Consider the following 24,818-nt stretch of genomic DNA (forward strand, 5'->3'; position numbering starts at 1 on the left):
ACATTTTTTTAAGTCTTTATTTTCTGCCTTTTGTACCAAAAATGAACCGAACCGAGCCCCTCTTGAAACTGAACCAAACTGAAATATGGATTTAGTGTAACATTACACCCCTAATTCGGACCAATTTTCTTTCTTCTCAAAGTGACAGTTTGTTTCAGGTGGCTGTTCCACCAGTACGCGGATCATAAAAACAAATGAAAACTGCTTGTCAGGCTAACATTACGCTTCTGGAATTGCAGGAACCTCAACAGCTATCAACAGCATCACGCCCCATTAAAGTTTAATTCTACTTTTATGTAATCACTGAAGTTGTTTCTCTTAGCATATACTCCATTCAAAAAAAGAATAGTGCAAATGTGTTTAGAAGCCAAATGAATATAATTGTGCTCACAATGACGTATGCAAACTTCTGACCAGCACTGTGCATCATGGATGGCTTGGGAACGCTGCAGCTGGGGGACAGAGGTCTGTGTGGAGATCTCTGCAAGAGCCGCAGCCCTGGTCTCAGGATAATAGATAAAACCCAGTTCAAATGTAAATATGAGCATTTGGCTTTCATTTAAAAAGTCACTTAAAAACCACATGACAGCTGTAGACATCTATGTCACTGCGTTACCAACAGTCAAGGTTCATTTTGGCTTCCTACTACAGGATCAAAGCTCTTAATGTGGTCGCTCAGTGAGAAAGCTAAAATCTTTAAAGTGGGAGTCACGACCAGAAGATTCTCACTGGTATTATGATTCCATCTAAACCACTCACAAATCAATAGGGGGTTTTCATCTGACGTCACGCTCACGTGACTACTCAGCGCGTCCGCCATATTGGGTGGCAGTCGTTTCGCACCGTTGACCTGCATTGTATGACGCCTTAGGCAGTATTGGAAGTGAACAATGGGGAAAACGTGTTTAATGGTTGGTTGCACGGCCCGTGGAGGTGGAGATCAACGCTTTCTATCGCCTACCAGCCGTAATAGTGAATCAGTGTGAAAAAAAAAAAAAAAAAACAGCTGTCTGAACAACGCCGTCACCTATGGCTGACACGGATATCCAGGTCTGATTTGGACGGTGTTAAGCTGGAATACGCCAGAGTCTGCGGTGCTCACTTTGTCACAGGTAATTAACTGTTAAGTATTTAAAACATATAAGAAGAATATATTAATAATAGGGCTTGGGCGTTATGACTTATTACTTTCCGCGGCTGTCGTGTTGACTGCCTCCGCCGCCTCTACTGCCTATTACTACCGCATACTGTACTCCCTCTCTCAGCCGTGTTTTAATTTGATTAATTTCACCTTAACTTGATTTCAACCATGGTAAACCGTTGCTGTATTGTGGGCTGTAACAGCGCAACACATGATCGCCATGGGAAAAACATAGAAACAGATTAATTTTCCACCGCTTTCCTGCCTGGAGGCGCAACCACGGAGAACAACTGTTAGTGATAACAAAGAGTCGTCGGCTCGCTTGGATCGCGGCTGTAAGTCGACCGATCATAACTTTCCACAGTATCCCGATGTCAATGAGAGTGTGTTCTAAACGTTTGAAACACATAGCAGCAAGTTAAAAGTACATTACATGCGCGAGTGGTTGTTAGCGCTAACGGTTAGCATGTGCTAACCCGGCTGAGCACAGCTTACCTTTGAACGAGTTACAGAGATAAAGAGATCGTCGGCTCGCTTGGATAGCGGCTGTAAGACCGAACATAACTTTCCACAGTATCCCGATGTCAATGAGAGTGTGTTCTAAACGTTTGAAACACATAGCAGCAAGTTAAAAGTACATTACATGCGCGAGTGGTTGTTAGCACTGGCGGTTAGCAGCTACTAAACTAGCATGGGCCAGAGCCCGTCTGAGCGCAGCTTACCTTTGAACGAGTTACTGTGTTCCCACTGTTTGCTGGCTTTATGATCTGCAGCTCCTACCGGCGCCAATACGGTAAATACAACTTAATTTTGCACTGGTCATTGTTCTGCTTAAATAATTAAAGCCGCGAGCGGCGTCGATCGGCCTTGCAGCCAAGCGCCTTCGCGCACCGCCCGCCGCCGGCGGGCGGTGCAACACATTTGCGCCGGATTGTTTACATTTTTACCATCTTATTAAAACTCACCCGTCCACGTATGATGGCGATTTCCTTGATGTACATAACCAGATGTGAACTGGTTGTGAGCCTCTAGATCCTTGTAAGCTCTCATTTCCTCAAGAGTGTGCAGAGGGTTTTCACTGAACACCAGGTAATGCACTATGTCGCCGTGCTCTACATTTGGCCAATCATCTGGATTACGGCTAAACAAGGCACCGTGGAGGGCATACGGGTCCATATGGTCGATCACGGAACATTTCCTCAGATATACGTCCTTATCTGGTCGCTCTAGCGTGCTGGCGTACTTATCCATTCGCGATAAGATAATACGTGTAAGACAACTAGAGATAAGGAAGTGTGCCACCCAATATGGCGGACCGGAAGTTGGCCAGTGACGTCAGTGAAAACACCCTATTGGAAGAGTTCTTTTTTAGCGTCACTACAACCGAGGAACTAAGGCTACGTTCACACTGCAGGTCTTAATGCTCAATTCCGATTTTTTTGTGAATTCTGATTTTTTTGCGTGTCCGTTCACATTTCCAAATATATCAAACTTGTATGTGATCTCCTGTGTGAACTGAACGCGTTCAACCTAAGTGTCCCGCATGCGCAGTCGAGGACGCGATGACGTCACACGTAGCAAGCGTCCTCAGTGTTTGCGGAAGTAAACATGGATTATAATGCTGGCGCGCATTTTGCGGTCATTAATTTCTTTTCTAACCGGAGCTTTCTCTCCACTGACTGCTCTTCTCATTGTAGTCCGCTATGGGTGTCGTCTTTCTTCCCGCTTCTGCATAGCAGGACGCAGAATAGTGACGTTTGTCGAGTATCGGTGACGTACAGGTCAGATAAATGCGACCTGGCCGTACACACACAGGTCGCATTTATAAAGATCAGATACGTATCAGATTCAGGACCACATATCCAAGTGGCCTGGGTCGCATTTGAAACAATCCGATCTGTGTTGTTCAGACTGTCATGAAAAGATCAGATCCAGGTCGCATATGGGCAAAAAAATCGGAATTGGGTCACTTCAGGCTGCAGTGTGAACGTAGCCTAAATGAGCCTCCTTTTAGAGCGGTCCACTCGACTTTGCTTTTAATCGCCCCATTTTGGAAACATATTTGGTTTTTATTAATGTCCATAATATGTTTAAGAAAGGGAAAACAAAAGACATGGATAACTTATGTGGGGATACAAAGACTTTTCTTGTGAAAGGAGATTCTTTAAATCAATGATGCTGCATCCAAACAAGGAAGACGTAGGCTCCTGCAGCGCTACTCCAGACATTTTTTAAACACCCTTGTGTTTTTTATTCTCTTTTCCAAAACTGCTGTATTACAAAGATTCCTATAGGTTTTTTTGTAAAGATTTTCCAGACTAAACCTTTCAGGATACTCAATATTTGTAAAATATAAAGACACAAAAGTTGAAATGCAATGAAGACATAATTCTGCAGATGGATGGATGGATGGAAGGAAGGATGGATGGATGGATGGATGGATGGATGGATGGATGGATGGATGGATGGATGGATGGAAGGAAGGAAGGAAGGAAGGAAGGAAGGAAGGAAGGAAGGAAGGAAGGAAGGAAGGAAGGAAGGAAGGAAGGAAGGAAGGAAGGAAGGAAGGAAGGAAGGAAGGAAGGAAGGAAGGAAGGAAGGAAGGAAGGAAGGATGACTTTTCTTATGTTCCAGTTCAAAAGAAGAAAGGTCCAGTGCAATGGCTAAAGAAGTGCCTAGACTCAATTCAAGAATACTTTTTTTTACCCAGAGGGTAATTAAATGTTGATGTAACTCATTTGGTCAAGGAGTTATTATAGATGGTAATGGCTGTGGGGAGGAAAGTGGTCCGTTTTACCAATCTGAAAAAGCCTTTGACTAAAGTGACTGTTTTCCAATAAAGGCTAAAGATTGTCCCAAACAACTGCAGCTCATGTTGTCCGTGACGCCTTCTTTACATCCTATTGAAACTTGACTAAACCAGGAAAAGAGAACAGACGTCAGAGCCTACCTGAGAAAATCCTTCAGTGTAGGCAGATCATAACCTGGCAGATGGATAATGATGGGATCTTTATGTGTCTGTCCTTGTAGGATATGAGGAGCCCTGGCCAGCAGCACGGCTCTGTGAGCTCGGACCGATCCCGAACCTGCATACAAGGAAACATCTGCCTCTAGTTCCTCCTGCAGCAACCTGGAGAAACATAAAACAATTATGTGCAGACACCTACAGAAAACTTCTAAGTCATAGCACCAGACGTGCACATTTTATCACCAATAATAAATATAAAAGAGAGTTGCTGTGCCGTTTATAGACTTTCATACTTTTCTAGACAGAAATATCCAAAGCTGACACGCTTTTGAAAACATTTAAGATCTAAGTAAAAACTTTCCCTTTGAAACCAGAGGAAAGTGGTCTGGCTTTAAAGGGGACATATTATGCTTTTCAGTTCTTCCTTTTCAAATATTCATGCATTCCTAGAGACCCCAACTACAGAACAAAATGTTATTAAGGGCTAAAAAAAAGTGGATTTTGTATAATGTGTCCTTGTTAAATACAGGAACTGTAAAAACGCTGACTTGGTGAGTTGCTTTCAGATGAAACAAATAGAAATAAATATAGTTTTCCAAACTCTATTGTGCCTGTTCTCCACCTATCCAGGGTGAAAAAAAATACATAAATCCAATTCCATACTTTACAAGACAGCATAGGCCCTCTGATAAGGTCCTGTCAAGAGCTTTAAAGATATATCTGATGGCCTGTTTTTCCACTTCAGGATTTTGGAACACTTGAGCCCTGAGGCGGTCCACTTCTTCCTTACCATCATCATCATCATCCCGCTTCAATGACCGATCTGGGTGACCCAGAAAACAGTCAGCGGGAGGCCAAGTGTGCACTCATAGATCAAACGCTGGTGTCACATTTGTTCTTTAACTCCAGTCAGAGAGCAGGGAAAAAAGCCTGAGAGATCACACATGCAAAAAGAAGATTCACATCCCAGAGATGCTCACACCAATGTGACCTTTTCCTTTTAGGTCACAATGCCCTTTGGGAAACTGAGACCAGCCAAGAACAAACCTTGCATGGAACATTTGTACAACATACAATGCGCCTTCATAAATCCTCCCGGTACCCTCACTAATCACTAACTAAATGGTTACTTGCAGATTTCCATAGTAATCTTAATTCTACAAAGTTGCCGTTTAAAAAAAATAAAAAAGCCATAATTGTGAAAGAAATGCTTTGTAAACTAGACCAGTATCTTCTTGATAGTGTTTCACTTCAAGAGGCAGATTCGTAGCAGACCTCTTTAAAAAGGTGAATCATGCAAAATTCAAATATGTAGAAAAAGTAGTCCTGACTCAAACCTTTTCACATTTTGTCCCATTACAAGTACACATTTGTGTATTTTATTGGGATTTAATGTGATCGACCAACAGAAGAGGAAGGAAAAGCACACATGATTTATACAAGTTTTGAAATGCAAGTTACCTTTTGAGGTCTGCAGACAAAGCAGATGATAAACATCTCCTCAGCTGCTCTTTGTATTTGCGCTCTTTGGCCTGGAATTCTCTTGCAGCTTCAGTGTTGATCATGGCTTAACACATTCTCTAAAAGACACACAATAAAGACAGTTCCCGTTGTGATTTGAGAAGAGGACTGGATTTGCAGGATAATGGTGTGCTAATCTGAACGTTTGGTAAAATAAAACAAAAACCAACAGTGACTCCTAAACCAACAAATGGCATCATGATTGAGCTTAGGGAGTACAACGTGCATTTGGGATCAGACGAATCTGTATACGACTACTTTAACAGGGATATCTCAGCTGGTTGTTCGGATAAGTGTTTGGTTCTACTTTCTGGATAGCAGTACCACATTTCTGCGAGAAAGACGCTGTTTGACCCAAATCAATGAACACAGAAATGTAGCGGCTACAACAATGAGCTTTATATTACAACCATTACAAGATAGCGTCCAACCTACACGTATAACGTAAATTATAACGTCCTTAAAAAAAAAAAAAAAAACAGCGGCCGTTTACTTTATGGAAGAAAAACAACTGGGATAGTTAACAACCCACTAGTTATTTAAAGACAAGTTTTAATATATATATATTGTAAAAACGTGTCCAAATTAAAACAAGACAAACCACATAAACATACCTGAACAGTCAGAGAGTGTCTCTAGTTTCCGTCAGCCTCCGTAGATGCTTCACCCAAAACACAGAACATCTTATCTTCCTTTCAAAGCTAGCATGCTAGCGCTAGCTGAGGCTAGCTACCATTAACCGTTTCTGTGATTAAGCGCGAGCTCCAAGCGGCTCGAGACAAGAACAGAGCAGCACAGATAGTCTTCTGGCTTTTTTTCCGCTTTGGGCCATTTGTATGTATTAATTTATCGACATTACAGGGGTGCTGACCCACTGACCGATGTTGTTGACATCACCGCTGCACGTTGCTCGTCACCGCCCACGGAACACTGTTTGCCAAGTAACTAAGGAGCGGACAAGCCAGGTCCAGGAAGCTGTCTGACATGCGCAGTGAAAGCACAATGTCAAGCTTTTAAAACGACGCCTTTAGGTTTTGTCGCATTCATATGTTATCTCTCATAGGTTGACGCATATGCTTTGATTCTACCTACTGCAGTTTTAAAAAGAGGCATTAAAACAGTGCGAGAATGAGCTGCAAATACAATTATATGCATAAACACAGAAGTAGGTTACACAGTACGCATGTACGCATATATCTATGAATGCATACAAAGGACAGTAAGATTACAGAAGCAGAAATTCCAACTTTCTTTTTAAGCCAAACAAAAAAAAATATTCTATTTGTGAATCGCAATTGGATCTTATTTTTTTTATCTCAGCTGTAAAAAGCTTATTAAAAATTGTTCTTTTGTTAGCCTGTTTCAACATTTCCTGACTGTCCCTGAAGGAGCCCACGTGCTGACGTCATTGTCTCTTCCTGTATTGTTGCTCTTGTCCTGGGTTGTCAACGTCAATGTGGACGGTGTGGTGTGTGCACCGTGCAAGGATTTAAAATATTTTGTGTTTTTATTTTCTGAATAGAGCAACAGGATCTAGGGGTGTAATATGAATCATTACGACAAAAGAATTTGTTCAAATGGAAAATAAATGTTTATTAATTCTAAACAGTTGTGCGGATGTATCAGTAACTGGAAATCTTCATTTTTAAAAACAACAAGTTGCCATATATTGCTAATAGATAAAAACTCTGCACTCTTAGGTGGAACAGCAGGGTTTGTATGTGTGTGTGTTATTGTAATTGCAGCTGAGCGAGAAAATTTTTGCTCATTTTACTTGTAAAGTGGGAACTTTGATGACATTTTTTTGGTCCTCACTTTTTTCTGGACCAGGTTTAGGAATAAGGTCTCAATTAGGTTTAGGTTATGGTTATGGTTAGGTATATACTGGTAAAGGTTAGGGTCAGACTAGGGTCAGGGTTAGGCCATGGAAAGGCTTGCAAATAAGTAGAAGTCTGTGGAAAGCAAGTCACGGTCCTTATTTTGTATCTTAAACAAGGATGTGCGTGAGTGTGTGTGTGTGTGAGAGTGCTGACACACCTTTATGTGTAACTCAGTGTCTGAAAATAATTCATTGTGACTCTACATCAGCATTTCTCTTTGGCACAGAGCAAAGTTATAAATATCAACAATCCAGACGTTTGTTCCACGGAAAAGCTTTAAACTGCTGCATCATTCAGCTCTGACAGATTTAGTAACGTATCCTCAGCTATTTCTGCTGCTTTTCATCTCATCTGTGCTAAAAGCTTACGGTGGCCGTTGGGGAGACATCCGCAAGCATAAAAACAGAGCACGAGGTTCTGTTTATAGCCTCAAAAGACTCGGCAATAACAGTCACCCAAAAGGAGGCTGAAAATGTGAAGAAGCATTGTAGTCTTGACAGACTGACACTTATTCGGTTTATTTATAAAATCAAACAGTATCGACCTGGCTCAGTGAGTTTCAAAATGCAGTGTGTAGGAAGAGATACAAAATAGTACGATAGGCAACCATCACTAATATTTCTATACAGGAAGATCAAGTTAACATTCTCTACATTTAAGCAAATATCTGAGAGAAAAAATAAATAAATATAATTACAAAAAAGAAAAGTCCTTTTGACAAACACTACCTGATAAACGGATCCCCGGGAGGCGAGACCCCCAGGGAACTGTGCCCAAAATACAGCCGAGCACAGAGAAACACACGAATACAGTGGACAACGGGACGCCCCAACGGCTCGGGACATCTTCACACCGCAACAGCTCCAACGTTAAAAAGGCACCACACAATACAGGTCACAAAGAAAAGATTTCGCCACACATTTGTAATGCTGTTACCGACAGACTTTAAGGCGGATGTCACTGTTATGTGCAAAAAAAAAAAAAAAAAAAAGAAAGAAACTAAAAATAATCTTAAACGCGTGTTCTGCAGTGTCCTCTCTGGTGAGGTGTGCTTCGATTTCTCTCCTTTGTTGCTGACTTCTTTTAAAAAAATATCTAAAATGTGAAAAGTTTAAAGAATGATTGCATCATCACTATGTTGCTTGGTATCACAGGCATATTCAAGGCTTCCGGGGGGTGGGGGGTGGACAGTGAGGGCAGGGGGAAGGGAGACGGTGCAGGGGGCGGAGGCTTTGCTGTGGGTTTAGTTCCTGTAGCTTTTGCGCCCCTCTCCCTCCTTCAGGAAGGTCCATATGAGGGTGTTGACGATGTCGGGCTGGTCCTGCTGCAGCCAGTGGCTGGCCCCAGAAATGATGTTGAGACGGAAGTGATTCCTGATGTAAAGGCGGCAAGCCTCGGCCATCTCCTGCTCCAGGAAGGCGTCCCGTTCTCCCCACAGCAGCAACACCGGGGACCTCACGTGATTGTGGCTCAGTGGGAGGGAGCTGATGACAACGACAAAGAAAACTAAATTTAGCTGAAATTTGACAGAGGAAAATACATCCTAGAAATTACCTGCAAAGAGTATTCATACTCCTTGAACTTTGGTTTACATGCTTTCACATTGAAGCCACATACCCAGTGCATTTTATTGACATTTTAGGTGACAGACCAACACAGTGGTTAATAATTGTGAAGCGGAAGGCAAAGATACACGTTTTTCCAAAGAAGTGTTCCCAAAAATAAAAAAATCTGAAAAGTGTAAGGCGCTTTTATAGCACCTTACCCCCCCCCCCCCCCCCCCACCCGCCCAGTACTTCATTGTGTCTGCTTTTGCAGTATGTCTCCACCAGATTTGCACCACATTTCTCTTAAATAACTTGAACACAGTCAGATTTGATGGAAAGAATCTACGAGTATCAATTTTCAAGTCATGAGATTCTCCATGGAATTTAGGTTTTGACTTTAAAAGGGCAATTCTAACCCTCCATTATGGTTTGACTCTGGCTGCAGGTTCAGGGTCATTATCCAGGTGGAAGGTGAAACTCTGCCCAGCTTGAATTATGTTGCAGCCTCTAACACAGGGGTCACCAAACCTTTTGAGAATGAGAGCTACTTCACTGGTATTGTGTCATACAAAGGGCTACCTGTACTGAACTTTGACCAAGAAGAGTTCGAGTTCACCTTAACTTTATTTAAAATAAATACATTTTTCATGCTTTGTTATAGATATTGTAAATTTTTCAATCTGTATAAATGCAAGTGGGTATAAACAGGAAGAGTATCGGAATAAAATCAAGTTTTACATGCAGTTCACTGGTGGATTGTGCTTTTTTTTTAGAACAGGCTCGTGGGCACCACATGTGGTCCTCGGGGGCTACTTGGTGCCCACAGGTACCATGCTGGTGACCAATACTCTAATGGGTTCTCTTTCAGTATTGACGTGTATTTATCTTCACCATCTTCCAATCGGCTCTCACCAACTTCCCTATCTCTGCTTTGGAAAAACATCCCATACCATAATGCTGCCACCACCGTGTATGACCTGGGGGCCAAAAAGTTAAATCTTGTTCTCATCTGACCAGAGCACGTTGCTCCACATTTCTCCTACATGTTGTGTGGCAAACTGTGAGAGAGCCGGAGCAGAAACAACAACCTCGATGGTCAATTTTAATTGTCTACTATGCTGCAGCATAGTAGACAAGAGAGCCCTGTAGAAAATAGTGAGGGGAACTAAGCGGGTCACCAGTGTCCCACCCACTGACCAGGATCGGTTTCAGAGCTGCAGCAGGAGCAGGGGTTTGCTTCATGCAGGCCACTGATGTCAACACACCGGTTCCCTGATAGAGCAGAAGATATTATCCTGATGCCCTATACTGATAGTGAAATCCCACACAGTACAACAGCTGATGAATATTTAAAGAACTGATCAATAAATACCAATTAGATAAATGAATAATGAATACGTGTTTATTTTTACATCCCTGGTGATGTTAACTCAGCTTGGGTCAGTGAAATTCCTTTTACGTAAGCAGATAAAAGCTATTCAGAGGAAGCTCCTTGCTTGAGAAGGGAGCAGATGGCATGCCCAGTCATGCATGCAGGGTTCACATGTAAAAAATAACAGTAGATACCCTTCAATATTCTTCCCTCTTCCTCCTTTCTACTTACTGAAGTGCAAAGTGTATTAAAGAGAAATGCAGGATAATACAAATATTTAGTAGAATATGTCAATTATGTTGACATTTTTAGACATCAGGGAGCTCTGACAGTGGGGGGTACAGCTAATTTCTCAATAAATAGCCATGGCTTGTGTGAAATCCTTACATGCAAAGCTCAAATAACCTACAGGATTAATACAGACTTAACAGTAAATAGTATTTCAAGGCACTGGTAGACCTGGAGTAGTTAGTAATAAAGACTGTCTTTATTACTGCTTCTTGCAAACAGAACATGTCTTTACTGTTTTATCACATAATCACATATTTAAAGGCATTTTTACCCCTTGAAGCTCTGCTCATCTGTTAACACTACAAAGATAAACTTCAATGTATATTACAGAAATTTTATCATATATATATATATAAATGTATTCAGCTCTCATTTCTCTCAGATACCCCTAAATAAAATCCAGTCCACCCCCCCCCCCCCCCCCCCCCAAAAAAAACCCACATACATCAATAAAAATGAAAACTGAGAAATAAAGTTGACTCTGATGCTGATTCCTCCAGCTACTGACAGTATTGCTCAGCGGCTGGAGGCCCTTGGTAACTCTTGACGAGATGCAGAGACCCCCAACTAAGGTGGAAGAAACTGTCCTCAGGAGATCTATTAGTTGGGGGCTTCAGCCATCTGGTCTGTTTAGCAGAGCAACAAGAAGAAAGCAATGGCTAAAAGAGATCCAGAAGTTGTGTTTGTGGTTCGCTCCTGACCATCTGGGGGACAACAACAAAAATGTGGACTAAGGGGCTCTGGTCAGATAATACCAAAATGAAAGTTTCTACCCGCAAAATCCCAAGTGTGGCGGAAAGCTAATATATTACCCTGAACACACAAAGTCCTGTCTGAAAAAAAATTTAAGAATACCTTTCTTCAACATCACCAGGGATGCTGCTCAGAGTTAAAGGGTGGATGATGGATCTTAACATGGGTCATTCCTGGAAGTCAACATGTTAGAGCTAAACACTGGAGACAGGGCCTGTAGCACAACAACCCTACACATACAGCCAAAAGTACAATTCAATACCAAAGAATAAAATATTTGTTTTTTGTTAGAACGATACAGTTAAAGCCAAGACATAAATCCATTTGGGAATCTGTGGCAACACTGGAAAATCAATGTTCATAGACATTCTCTATCTAATCTGCTTGAGCTTAAGATAGAACAAAGAATGGTCAAAGATCTCTGTTTCTGTGTGTAAAGCTGGCAGAGAAATAAACTTAAGATTTGCCATTATAACTGCAGCAAGAGTTGCTTCTACTAAGCATTGAGACAGAGGCCACCTGGATATTTGTAAAAAATAAAAATAATCCATGTTTTTCCCCTACTTCACAATCATACACTACTTTGTGGGTGTGGTCTTAATGTGAAAAGTCGTGGAAAAGTCCAGAAGTAAAAATACTGTGGCAAGGTACTTCTGAGGTTAAACCTTTTTTAAGTGTTAATTAGAAATTACTATGAAGACAATGACTATGTGTGATGCAATATAACACCTAGTGACATTTTGACCACAGAACCGGGTCATTGTGGCAGGATTTTGATTCGGAAACCTTCCTCCATCATGTACGTAAGACAGATCAGGACCGTTGGAGGACCGGTGGGTTACCCAAGATGCTTTCAGACCCGTAAAAGCCCTTTTAGTGCATTTTTGTTTGAAATAACAGTACAATATAAAAAATGACTTCCTCAATGTTAGCCTGAAACTGTCCAACTCTCTGTCTCTTTTTAAAAAAAGCCGGCCTGAAACTCAGAACATTTCTACTGTGTGTTGATGTGCGTCAGTCTCCCACCTGAAGACATTCCTGTAATAGTTGAGGGCTCCTGTTAGAGCTCCCGGCTGCGAGAGTGCATACAAATAGGCTTCCAAGTCCTCTGCAGTCAGCCACCGGCCTTTTCTCCCAATTCCCGTGCTTCGACTGGTGAACAAAGCCTTCAGAGCCTGCAGGAGAGACAGCGGCAGACTGCTGGGTGAGCCTGACACTGGGACTGTTTGATCTACAGAAAATTTAGAGGAGAACGGCCAACATTCCTGTAACGCGAGACAGAGAAGCTACTTTGCTGTTGAAACCAGCTCTGATGACCTTCAGCTGCAGCTCTGGCTGTCTGACTTTACTGCTGGCTTGACAGCATTTCCTGCTGTGCTTCTAAATCTGAAAAGTCAGACAAAACATATGGCATCAATCTTACAGCTGACCAGCAAAACTGCTGCCAAAACCAGCATGATCCCTAAAATTTGAAGGGAAAAAAAAGGAAAGCCTTTTTTTTTTTCTTTTTTTTTTTTTTTGCGAAGGTACACCACAATGACCTGTGCTGCAGTGCTTTTATTATGACTCACCTTATTAGCTTTGGTTTGGTTTGAGTTAAAAGCTTTATACAAATCTTTTATTTGATGGGGAATTAGAGAGATGGAGACAAAACACGAGGAATAAGAAAATGGACAGACTTCACAGACAGGAACCGTGTCATAATCGGTCAATGTTGGTCAATGTAGTTTTAAATTAGAGGCACATTTTGGCAACTTGAACATCAGAAATGGACAGAGGCTTTAACACAGCAAGGCAGTGAAAGGTTCCTGAGAGCTAACAATGATCAGAGCCTCACTGTAAATGTATGAGCTGCCATTTTTCCAATGTTTAATTTAGTAAAGTATTTCTGGGACTTATGAGGGGTTTTTATGGCGCTATAATTTGTGAATGTTGTGAGTAGCTTTATTCTTAACGAAGAAAATGTTTTCTGCTATATGCAGTGCTGTGAAAATATTCTTTTAAATATTTCTTTGTTTTCCCTATTTCTTACTTGAAAAAAATGTCAGATCATAAAACACATTTAATATAGATAACCCGCGTAAGGATTTTTTTTTTTAAATAAAAATGTTTTAAGGGGGAAAAAATAATTAAAAGCAATGAATAAAGAATAATTGTCCATCTTGGTAAATCTTAAATCAACTGTGACTAACCACTTAGTTCAGTTTTACTAACTATACCCAGGTCTGATCCCTGCCAGCCCTGCAGCATATGTAAATCACATAAATACAACCCGACTGACAACACGGAGTAGCCTGAAAGATTGCAAACGCAGCACGTCATGACTGCATCTAAAGAAATTCAAGAACAGACAAGAAATGAAGTCACTGATATCTATCAGGATCATGAAATCCTCTCTAAGTCTTTGGGACTCCAGTGAAACACAGTGAGAGCTGTTATCCACAAATAGAGAAAACATGGACTGGCTGTATGAGGATATCAACAACTTATCCATGAGGTCACAAAAAAACCCAGATCGACGTCTAAGGCACTAAGGTCTCCTCTGCCTCGGTTAAGGTCAGAGTTCAGGATTCCACAATAAGACGGAGAGACTGGGCAAAGATGATATCCATGGGAGAGTTCCCAGGTTAAAACCATTGCTGACCACTGTAAACACAAAGGCCTGTCTCATTCTTCCCAAAAACATTTTAATGCTCCCTGAAACCTTTGGAAAGTCTTCTGTGCACTGATGAGACAAAAGCAGGACGTTTTACAGGTTGTGAGTCCAGTCAGTCATTGTAAAACTCGCACATCTTCAGAAAAAGAACGTCATTCCAACAGTCTGGGGCTGCTTTGTTGTTTCAGGACCTGGACCACTTACTGTAAATGATGGAACCATGAGTTTGGTCTCTACCTGCAAGGCCTGAAGGAGAATGTCCAACTATCAGTTCATGACTTTGTAGCAGGACAGCCATCTGAAGCACAGCAGCAGGTCCACCTGGGAATGTCTCAATAAAACCCACAAATCAAAGTTTTGGAGTGGCCTAGTCAAAGGCAAAACGTGAATCTGTGAGATGTTCCTTCAGTTCTCCAATGAGGCTAAGATTAAACCATTCAGGCAAGGAGAGCTTGGCAGAATATCTGCATAATGATGTAAAAGACACATTTTCAGCTATCACAAAGGTCAGGTGAGTTTGGATAGCTTTCCACTAAAAAAAAAATGTAGAATTATCATTTGGAAACTGCATTTTGAATTTGCTTTAGTTGGTTTTGTCTGATATTAGCACTTGTTTGATTAAGCGTGACAAAAAAGAAACAACAGAAGAAATCTGTAAGGGGACAGATACCTTACTGCAGCACTGTATTTAATTGGAGGTTAAGGAGGCACCAGCTTCCTGTCATATTATTACCCAGAACAGAAGCCTATGCATCTGCCAGGGCTCTCACACATACATACACACACACACACACACACACACACACACACACACACACACACAGACACGAGTGCAAGCCCACCTGCCGACACGCATGCATACAAACCTGACCTTGAAAGCATGTAAGCCCACCTTGAAATCATTGATGGAGAGCATGAGCTCCGGGAAGCGGGGCAGCTGGAAGAAAAAGAAATGGCTGGATTTCAGCAGCTGGCTGGGGTGACGCAGGGCGTAGTCTGGAGGAAAGAGAGAGAGAGAGAGACAGGAGGGGAGCGAGAGAGACGTTTAGTTCTTGGTTTTAATTAAGGGAAAGTTTGCACACACTGCTGGGCCGTGGATGTGATCTGACTTTGCCGCCCTTTCTGCTACAGCTGAACCTGCTGTTCCAGCTTTGTGCGTGCCTCCCTGTAATTAGCTCCTCATCATCTTGCCCCAAAGGCAGAAGATTTGCCAGCTGGATGCAGACGTGCAATGGAAGTAATAACACCTCCTAATTAACGATCCTAATTCCTGTAATAATCCAAGAGCCAAACTGGAGCGTCTCTGATTAGCTTGAGGAAAATTGGTTTTCCCTTAAAACACAAAGAGGGCTGTATGAGGCTGTGCTCGTGGTGGGGTCCTACCTGTGAACACAGAAGGGTGGGGGCAGTTCAGGACGATCAGCTTTGTCACCATCTCAGGGTAGTGTATGGCAAACAGCCAGGCTATCGTTCCGCCCCAGTCGTGACCTACCAGGCAACACCTGTTGTACCCTTGGAAGTAAAGAAAACACACATGAAACATCCTTTGTTTCCTTCAAACTAAACACTCTTATGCATATGGTGCCATGAAGAAGCACAGAGCTCTTGTTTTGGTTTTAGCGTCACATGGAAATTTCTCACTTCATTTATATCAGACACAGATGACCTTAATAAATACTAAATGCATCAATCAAAGCATCTTTTGTATTTATTAAGTGGGGGGGGGGGGCTATCCAATCCCACTTGGTCCAATGTATAAAAAATTTAATAATTGTGCCCCCAATTAATAAAAAATAAATTGTAATCAAGCATTTCTTTTGTTTCAGTTTCACTAACCAAACCCAGGCAAAACCTACTGGATCCGGAGATCCCTTAAATAGAACCTGCCTGACATGATGTAGGCTAAAAGACCTTCAAAAGCTAAAGCAGCACTTCAGAACCAGAACATCATCTGCTGAGAGAACCTGCTGTTCCTCCACAATGATGTAACACAGTCCCTGACAACTTCCTAAACACTTGATTGCAGCTGCTGCTACCAAGGGTGGTGGAACCAGGTAATTGGTTTAGAAGGTGATTACTTTTAATTGTCCTTAATCAATGAAATAATCATTTACCTCAGGTTCACTTTGTCTGATGTTAACTTTGATGATGCGACAGAGTTTCAAAAATTGGATAAATCTAAAATGAGGCAAATACTTTGTTACGGAACAGTGCTGGAAACTGAAACTTAAAGTTTCCCGGTAAAACTTTCTCCCCTCAGAGAACCTTTTCTCTCCTCTAATGAATGCTTTTAATGACCGGCAGCCTAGGCAGACCATGGCAAAAGGATCGGAATGATCCCATTACTGTTCCAATCCCTAGAGAGTAATCCCCTGTGCAACCGGTGATAGACCCATTTCCACCTGTTTATATGATTTAACCACCCATCAACCCCGAGCTCGCACATTTTTCACAGCGATGCAGCAAAGTCTCAACTTTGCTGCTTTGGACTAATCCCTACCTTCTCACTCCCGTTTAATGGAGAAGCACAAGGGCAGCCGCCTACTGCTTTGACTTTCACCTCATGCCACATTACAGCCTCAAAGCTCTATGTATTTCATTGGGATTAGAATGTAAAAGAGCATAGTTTTTACAAAAGATTTCTAGAGATAAAAAAAATCTTCTTTCTAGATTCAGAGAGCAAACGGCATCGTGAAGACAGAGGAACACAGCAGACGGCTCAGGGAGAATGTTGTGGAGAAGACAACGCTACACATCATCCTGGAGCCACCTTGGTGAAACGAGGTGGTGGCAGCGTCATACTGTGGCGTGGCTTTTCTTCAGCAGGGACAGGGAAGCTGACCAGTCTTGAAGGATAAATGGATAAAGTTAAATAAAAGGCAGTCCGGAAAGAAAAACCTGTTAGAGGCTGCAAAAGACAGAGGTTGAGCTTCAGCCATGGCTGCGATGGGACTTTGATCTGAATCAAAGCCAGATCATGTGTCAAGTCTAGATCCAGATCTAAAGAAAAATGAAGTGGATGGAATTCTTTTTAATTTCCAAAATGAACAATAACATTTTCCCAGAGGGTGTGGACTGAGACTTAAAGGTTTCTGTCGTCTTGTTGCTGGGCAGAGTACAGCAGGTGTTGTACAATCAGAGCAGGCCTTTCTCCACTTAAGTGACCATCGAGCGTGATTTGCACAGTAGGATGAATTATTGAGGGCTTCTCTCCTGACAGCCAGTGAAGTAATTGACAGTGACAGCAAGAACAATGCAGGAAGCTATCCAACATCCATCCCTGGCTTTACTAAAATGGTACTTTCTTTGATGATTCACAAGGAATGTGTTCCAAAGCTGCTGGAGCACATTACCAAGGGTTGAACTGTCCGCCAGGCTCAGATTAGGGACAGTGCATTAGCCTAATAGTAGCACTGGCCCATATTTAGCTTCTTGACCTCCACTGGCTTATCTATCATCCAACTAACCAGTAGCAGAGGGTGCCATTTCCCTCCTGTATCCGTTTTGCTACACTGAGTTTCTGTTAGCTGTCAGTCAGAAGAACTCAGTTGTTGGTTTCCTTTAACACTGTCAGAGAAATGCTGTATGAAGGTAAGAGCTGACAGACAGTCAGTGAGGCCACATCATTTATGAATGAGCCCTTTGCCAAAACAGCAGAGGAGGCAGCCTTCAGAGCAACGTTCATGATGAAAACAAAGTACACCTTTCAGTTCCAGGGTTTTTCATTAGACAATATATTTTAAAAAATCCGATTTTTCAGACACTTTAAGGGTACAAAAAGCACTCAACACTTTTCATACGGTCACTTGTTCCACAAAGATGAAGCCAAAACTGAGAGATTTTTGTAGTACCAACTTGAAATAGTTATTTTCTGTGCAACTTCAACCGTCTCTAGCATTGTGTTGGGATGCCGGTTTGCTCTTCTTTGTATCCTGTTTGTTCAGGTAGGCCCTGCTTTCTTAAAGTTCTACCATAGCTTTTGAAGTGTACTTTGCAGTTTCTCTGACCATTGCACCATCTGACCAGGGGATGAATTTGCTGTGACAACCACTCATGGGAAGATCAAGAGCGGTCCTGAACGCTTTCCACACTAAATAATCTAATTTGCTGCAGAACAACAGGCTTTAAGATGTTTGGAAACAAGAGGGGATTTTTAATCCTCCTCAGATTGATGTGCAGCAGCAGTTGCTTCTCTAAGATCATTGCTGATGTAGTTGCGATTTGGCATGGTGGTAGCGCACGCCTGACATAGACCACAATCTTTCCTGCTAATATGCTGTGGTTATGTGTGTTCATGAGCATACATCGTCTTTCCAACATAGATTGTTCCAGAAGTATTGGGGTCTATTCAGATATAAGACTTTCATTTTGGAAAGACGATGCCTTCTCCTGGCACGCTTTAACTTTTGTCATGCGAACAGAGGCCTGTAGAGTCTGAGATGGAGCTGTTGGGCTGTGAATAATAGATCACCCTTTATATAAAAATATATAACGCAGCCAGAATTGATTTGCTAAGGTCATTGTTGGTGACTTACCTCTCTGACAACGTGGTAGAATAAAACCTGTATGCTCCAGCCCAGCAGACTGTCAAAGCCTCTGCTTTTATAGAGACTGAGGATCAGTTGATCCTTTGCATTTGTTTAGCAGGACCTGTCTGCTATTTCCCTTGTTCAATCTTCTGATAAATGTAGTCAGTTTGTTTTACCTTTGTGGTTTGATCTTTGTTCAATACATAATGATCGTGTGGGATCTGTGTGTTTTTGCACACTGGAGTTTCAAAATGTATATAATATAGATCCAGGTACAGGCTGGAGGAATTTATGCAATGAAAGGTAAAACTCTAGAACTAAAAGAGGGTGTACTTTCTTTTCAAAATGACTACTGGCACATTTTAATGGCAACAGCAACTTTTAATGTCCTTTTAATGTTTGTCTGGTGGTAAAGGGAAAATGAAGAGTACTTTTGGCTAATAACCAAAGTCTAACATATCAGAATTAGAACAGATATAATTCCCTAACTCCTGCATGCCAATTATAAATAAATAGATTTATGTTTTCTTATTTAAAACTGCACTTTCAACTTACTCTGTATATTTAAAATGAATTATTGATGTATTAACTGAATTATAGAAGCAATAAATGAACATAACAGCACAATGCTGTTGTCACCACTAAACCGCCGTGGCCTCCAGCCTCTGTAATCAGCTTTATTTCCAGCTGCTTGTGACTGGTTTGAGAGGGAAAGCTTTAATTTACTCACTGCCACCTAAATGCCCATTAGCCTTAAAGATGATGGACAAACATGGGGGAATCCTTAAAGTCTATAGTAGGAGTATGTATGCCCACTCAGGATTCTGATAAGCATGTGTTTAAAATGAAACAATATGTGAGTGCTGGATGTTGATGTGCAGCTTGTGCCTCTTTAAACGGTTATATAGTTTCCATAACGGGTCTGTTGCGTCGATATAAAACAAGACAGCCACACGAGGGCACATCGAATGTGCTGATAAGTGCCTTTGGCTTTGTGCCCCTTTAAATAGAGTAAAAGCCACTGCAGGAAAATCACAAGGTGACCATTTGAATTAGATCAGTTTTCTTGTAACTGTTGCAAAAGCAGTCACTTTAACACATTTGGGCATGAAGCGACAGCTGTGAGCCTGAATCTTCAACCACATTTCAGCTCTGGATAGGAATAGAACCTTAAAACGGGAGATTAAAGGCACAAGAACAGCTATTCTAGTCAGATAATTGTCAGATGATGCTGGTGTGCGAGGACAGCCTCAAGCTCGCTCCCTGCTAGTGTTAGGATGGAGTGAGCACACTGCTGGGCTTCTGTCTGACTCACAAGAAGTTTGTCATGCTGTGCTGCGGGCCTGTCCAAAGATCAGGCCTGATAAACAGGTTTATTTTTGACCTGAGACAACACGGTCCAGCCCTCTGGCTTCTCTAAAGACGGCAGACACACACTTCTCACCCAGGTACTCCACAATGTCTTTCACGTCGGTGACCAGGTAGTCAAGGTGGTAGCTCTCAGTGGAGAGCGGCAGGTCGGATTCACCGTAGCCACGCATGTCGATCGCCACCACACGGAACTCACTCTTGAATTCTCGCAGCTGGTAGCGCCAGGAGAACCTGAGGAACGCCAGATTTACAGTCAGCAACAACAGTTTAAACCTGTCAGAGCTTCTATATGGTCCACATATCCAATTTATGGATTTATAATGAGTCACAATATGATTTAAAACTAGTGTACCAATAACATTAAGTAAGACAATTACTTATTTAATATAATGTCCTTACATACAGTATGTTATTTTGGTTTTCTGGCAGTTTTACATGTTTTATAAATATGTGATAAATGGTTATGGAGACAAATACAATAAATACTTTGATTCAGTGACAAAAAGGTTTTCCAGGTGGGTTAAGAATTCTCAGCATGTAGCTCCGCTGCTGAGAGCTTTCTATTCTTTCAGCTCAGAAAGAAGGTAACAAGTCTGATGAGACAAAAACTGAACTTTTATGTGTAGGGAGATCAGCACTGCACATTACCATGGGCACACCTGTGAAAGACGGCGGTGGCTGCACCATGTTGTGGGGATAGGATAAAGAAAGCTTTACACGGGGCAGTCATTGAAGAAAACCTGCAGAAGACTTGAGACTGAGGCAGAGGATCACCTTCCAGCAGGAGAACAGCCCTAAACATTGAGCCAGAATTACATTCGAATGGTTTACATCACATCATATTCATGGAACGGAATGGCCCAGTCAAAGTTCAGATGGGAATCAATTTAAGAAGTTGTGGCATGCTCTCCATCTGACATTGAGCTAAGCTGTAAAGAGAAATAAGCAAAATGGTCCAAAAGACATTTGCAGCTGTGACTGCAGTAAGTTGAAAAGGGTTTGAGTCCAGAGGGCTACAAGTCTAGTGCACTGGAAACCTTTGGATTATTTTTCTCCCACTCCGCAGCTGTGCACTATTTTGTGTCAGTCTATCTCATAACATCCTATTGAAATTCCATGAAGTTTGAGGTTTAATGTGATGAAATGTGAAAAGGTTCAAGGGCTATGAATACCTCCTTGAGGCACTGTATATACCAGTCTTTTTTCAGAACATAAAGGAAAGATTTCTAAAAGAAGATATGAATCTTTCTGAGCACCTTCAGCTCAGTTCAACATTCCAATCAGGAAAATGGAGAGTGAAGCAGAAACTTCTCCTGTCTGCTGTTAAATTAATCCTTGTCTGGCCCTCAGCCTACATAGCATCCTACAGATATGGACAGGCTTATAGCTCTTTGGCCCCAGGCCAGGGCACAATGCTCAACATCTTTTTTATTTTTTTCATTTCAGGATAAGGAGATCTTGAATGCTTTGGACCCTCCGTTCCAAATGTAAACCATGTTTCTGAGTAAGGCTGGGGTGGATTTCTGCTTGCAGTCATAGAGTCCCAATGCAGATATCTAACAGTGCTGCGGCAACCTCACGGCAAAGAAATTCTGTGGTCAAGGGAAGTTTTAGAGAGGTGACTGCTAAATGAAACCCAGAGCAACCGCATAATAATAATTTTACTGACACGTTTGCAGCTGAGCCCAGGGTGGTGCTCTGGGCTCAGCTGCCCCCACCCTCCCCACCCCACCTACCAGAACTCAGGGAAGCCATGCAAAAACAGCATGAGGGGTTTTCCTCTCTCCCCAGCAGCAACGTAGTGAAACCGAAGGCCAGACTCCTGTGGAAAGGAAAGTCGCACAAATAAAGGCTGGGCTGACAAGCTTATCACCAACCGCAACATACCCACTCAGCACTTGTGCTTTCATGATTTATAGTGACTCAAGTGTGAAAATGGGAATCGGCTGCGTAATGTTGATGCTTTTAACGTGCACACACACACATGCACGCGCACACACAGCTCAGAGAAACCAAACATGTTAACTGCCACGTATGAGATGCTTCATGTTTCACCGAAAAGCTCAACGGGGCTTGGGATGGATGCTAACCTACAACACAAAGGATCGTCATGATCCAACTGTCTTTGAATATTTTAGAATAACTACGTTTTCATACATCTGAAAGCTGCTCCTTATAGCTGTATCCTGTCTTCTAGACCTAAATCCACTTGAGAAGTTTTGTCAACACCTGAAATCTGCACTACCTTGTGATAACATATGACCCAATAACAAAAATTACAGAATGTGGTTGTATATGACAAAACTGAAAATCATTAGAGGGCTGTGAATTATTTTGCAAGGCATTGCATAAAGGTAGTTTATAACATTCAATCCAATTCCAGTGCTTGCAGATTTTTTTTTCAACAGAGTAACACAATATGCACATGTTCAACGTCTGTTGCAGCACTTTCACATTAAAGACAAACCTCCAAATAACGATCCTCTCTGTACCAATGTAAAGAAAAATGAGGAAAAACTAACATGGCTGGTCACAGGACACTGAGGATGGACAAATATATCAACCTGTATTTATGGTAGGAAATCAGTGTCATTAACATCCAGTTGGAGCCTCAATTAAGCCCTTATTTACATAACCAGTCGTTTAAATTTTACTGCTCTCTCTTCATATTGTGTATTTTTGCTTAAGATCAAATAGATTATAAACACGAAGGGCACTTCAATGGGTGAAACAGCTCCGACGGATTTTCAACAAAGTCCCTGATCAGCGTGTTACCATCACGTAAAGCTTCGGTAACTGCAGCTCAATCCTCTTGTATTTGTGGCAGATTACCAGGAAAAACGTGAAAACTCTCCTACTCACAGAATGATTCTATGGAGGGAGGATTTGGTGTGCAACATTCTAAATTACATAATCGTTAACACATCCCGTAGGTTGGTGGCTGGAGGCAGGCTGCAGCCCCGCTGCACGCAGGGAAGTGAAGCGGAGGAGCTGTTCTTTCAGCACCACCACCTGAGCTCCGCCAAACCAACAACAGCACAACAACAGAAGCCGGCGGGCCCTGTCCGGCTCGTCACGACGCGACGCGGCGCGGCGCGGCGGGAAAAAAGGTGCGGGAGCGCACGTGAACCCACGCGCGAGGCACTCTAAACACAAGCAGCTCCAGCACCCGGCGCGAGACAGCGCGCGTGTTTGTGCCTTACCTTGATCCTAACATAACAATGAGTTCCCAAGGACGTGTCATTCAGACAAGCCGGGGGAGTTTCGCGGATCCCCCATTGGAAGGTGGCCGTCGGCCTCAGCACGATGTTCCAGCAAAGTTTTCAGCAGCGCTGCGGCGGTGCAGAGAGCAACAATAGCCGTAGATTAACGACCAGTATCCCCCAAACTCGGATCTTCAGCGCAAGTCTGATCAGAAAAACAGCAAGTTGTGGAGCACTCTCGCCATCTTCGCATTGCCGCAGGAGATCTCTCCAGGTCGCGCTGCCTATTGATTCTCTCCCTATAAGCGACCGCTGGCGTGAACCTCAGCTCCGGTGGCGCCCTTGTCTCGCTACCAGTTTCATACGCACGACTGTCTGAAGGGAGGGTCCGACAGGCGGGCCTGAATGGGACGGTGGCACCGAGCACCACGTCAGAATTCTACGCTTGCGTGTGACAGCGGCGGTGTTTAGCGGGATGCGATGCGGACCGAGAGATGAGGACGGACCGAATGTCAGACAGCAGTGCCCCGTTCGTGGCGGACATTCGGGGCTTTTCTTTGTTTTCGCCCTTTTCATGGCAGCCGAGAGAAGAAGGGGCTGCGTTCGGCTGGAGAGAAAGCCCAGAAAAAAATCACTGCAAAGCGGCACGGCGTCATGCCGCTGCCATGGCAACAACGCCTCACTGACAACACAGCCTGCGTGCTTAGAATGCAATCAGCTGCTCTCTGGATGTCACCAGACAGTTTCTACCCTGTATGGTGATGGTAGGGGCTGTACTATTTTATTTAGAGTAATTAAAGGGGGTTAACGGAGTTAGAGAGGTGGTCACCTCCCAGCCTCTGTGGTCTTGTGCCAATTGCCAGAAGGGATCGCTCTCCAAATCCTTGAATTCAGTCCTTCCAATAGCTTTTATACTCACAGATGTATCAAGTCCAGCACATCTTTACACAGAATGGGTCGCTCTCAGCGCTTGGTGAAGTCCAGAGTGGTAACAGATAGGATGACACTTTCACAATAACTGCAGGATCAGCAGATGCTAAAACTATGTGTTAATCTTGTTCAGAAACACTTTTTGTTATACTGGGTAAAATCGTCCTTCCATCCTGAAAGTAGTCAATACGTTATGTATTTAGAAAAAGGTTAAAAACATTGATCTCTGTGGGAGCTGCAGGCCTGTAAAAAAAAACAAAACCTCTCACACTCTGTCCCTCAAGTTGTGGGGGTATCACCTCATCTATTGGGTTTTCCCACATGCCAATCATTCTGATATGCTCAGGGAAACCCGTGTGCGTGCTCGTTCTTTGTTAGTTCTGCTTGCTGCACATGTGCACTTCTAGGTTTATGTATCAGGTTAGCTTAGCTTCGGTGTCAGCCATTCAAAAAGATGAAGGCATCAGTAGAATTTGAATGGAATTACTGAAACAACAACTTTTTCGTTGATTCTAGTTATATGACCAGCGCCTGTATATGTCATCCTGACATGAACATGATCAGTTTTTTTAATTAGTCAAACTACTCAAAGTCAGCTAAAACCACTGTCTGACCAGCTGTTCACATCTGCCACTCCAGCGATTTTCATTTCCAAC

The 24,818-nt window shown here is 42.5% G+C and overlaps 1 protein-coding gene and 1 pseudogene across 2 annotated transcripts in view; both read right to left on the reverse strand.

Moving 5' to 3' along the window:
- Positions 1–6,575, reverse strand: part of btbd8 (BTB domain containing 8) — a 45,282-nt gene extending 38,707 nt beyond the window's left edge. For both annotated transcript variants that reach the window (XM_012882514.3, XM_012882513.3), the window contains exons 1-3: positions 6,245–6,575; positions 5,571–5,689; positions 4,092–4,271 (exon numbers count right to left, since the gene is read on the reverse strand). In XM_012882514.3, the coding sequence (XP_012737968.2) occupies positions 4,092–4,271; positions 5,571–5,674 (284 nt within the window). In that variant the 5' untranslated portion in view covers positions 5,675–5,689; positions 6,245–6,575. The remainder of the gene's footprint in view (positions 1–4,091; positions 4,272–5,570; positions 5,690–6,244) is intronic.
- Positions 6,576–7,975: 1,400 nt separating this feature from the next.
- LOC118564203 lies at positions 7,976–23,544 on the reverse strand (annotated as a pseudogene).
- Between the last annotated feature and the right edge of the window lie 1,274 nt (positions 23,545–24,818).

This window comes from Fundulus heteroclitus, chromosome 9, assembly GCF_011125445.2.
Source record: "Fundulus heteroclitus isolate FHET01 chromosome 9, MU-UCD_Fhet_4.1, whole genome shotgun sequence".
In the NCBI taxonomy this organism is placed as follows: domain Eukaryota; kingdom Metazoa; phylum Chordata; class Actinopteri; order Cyprinodontiformes; family Fundulidae; genus Fundulus; species Fundulus heteroclitus.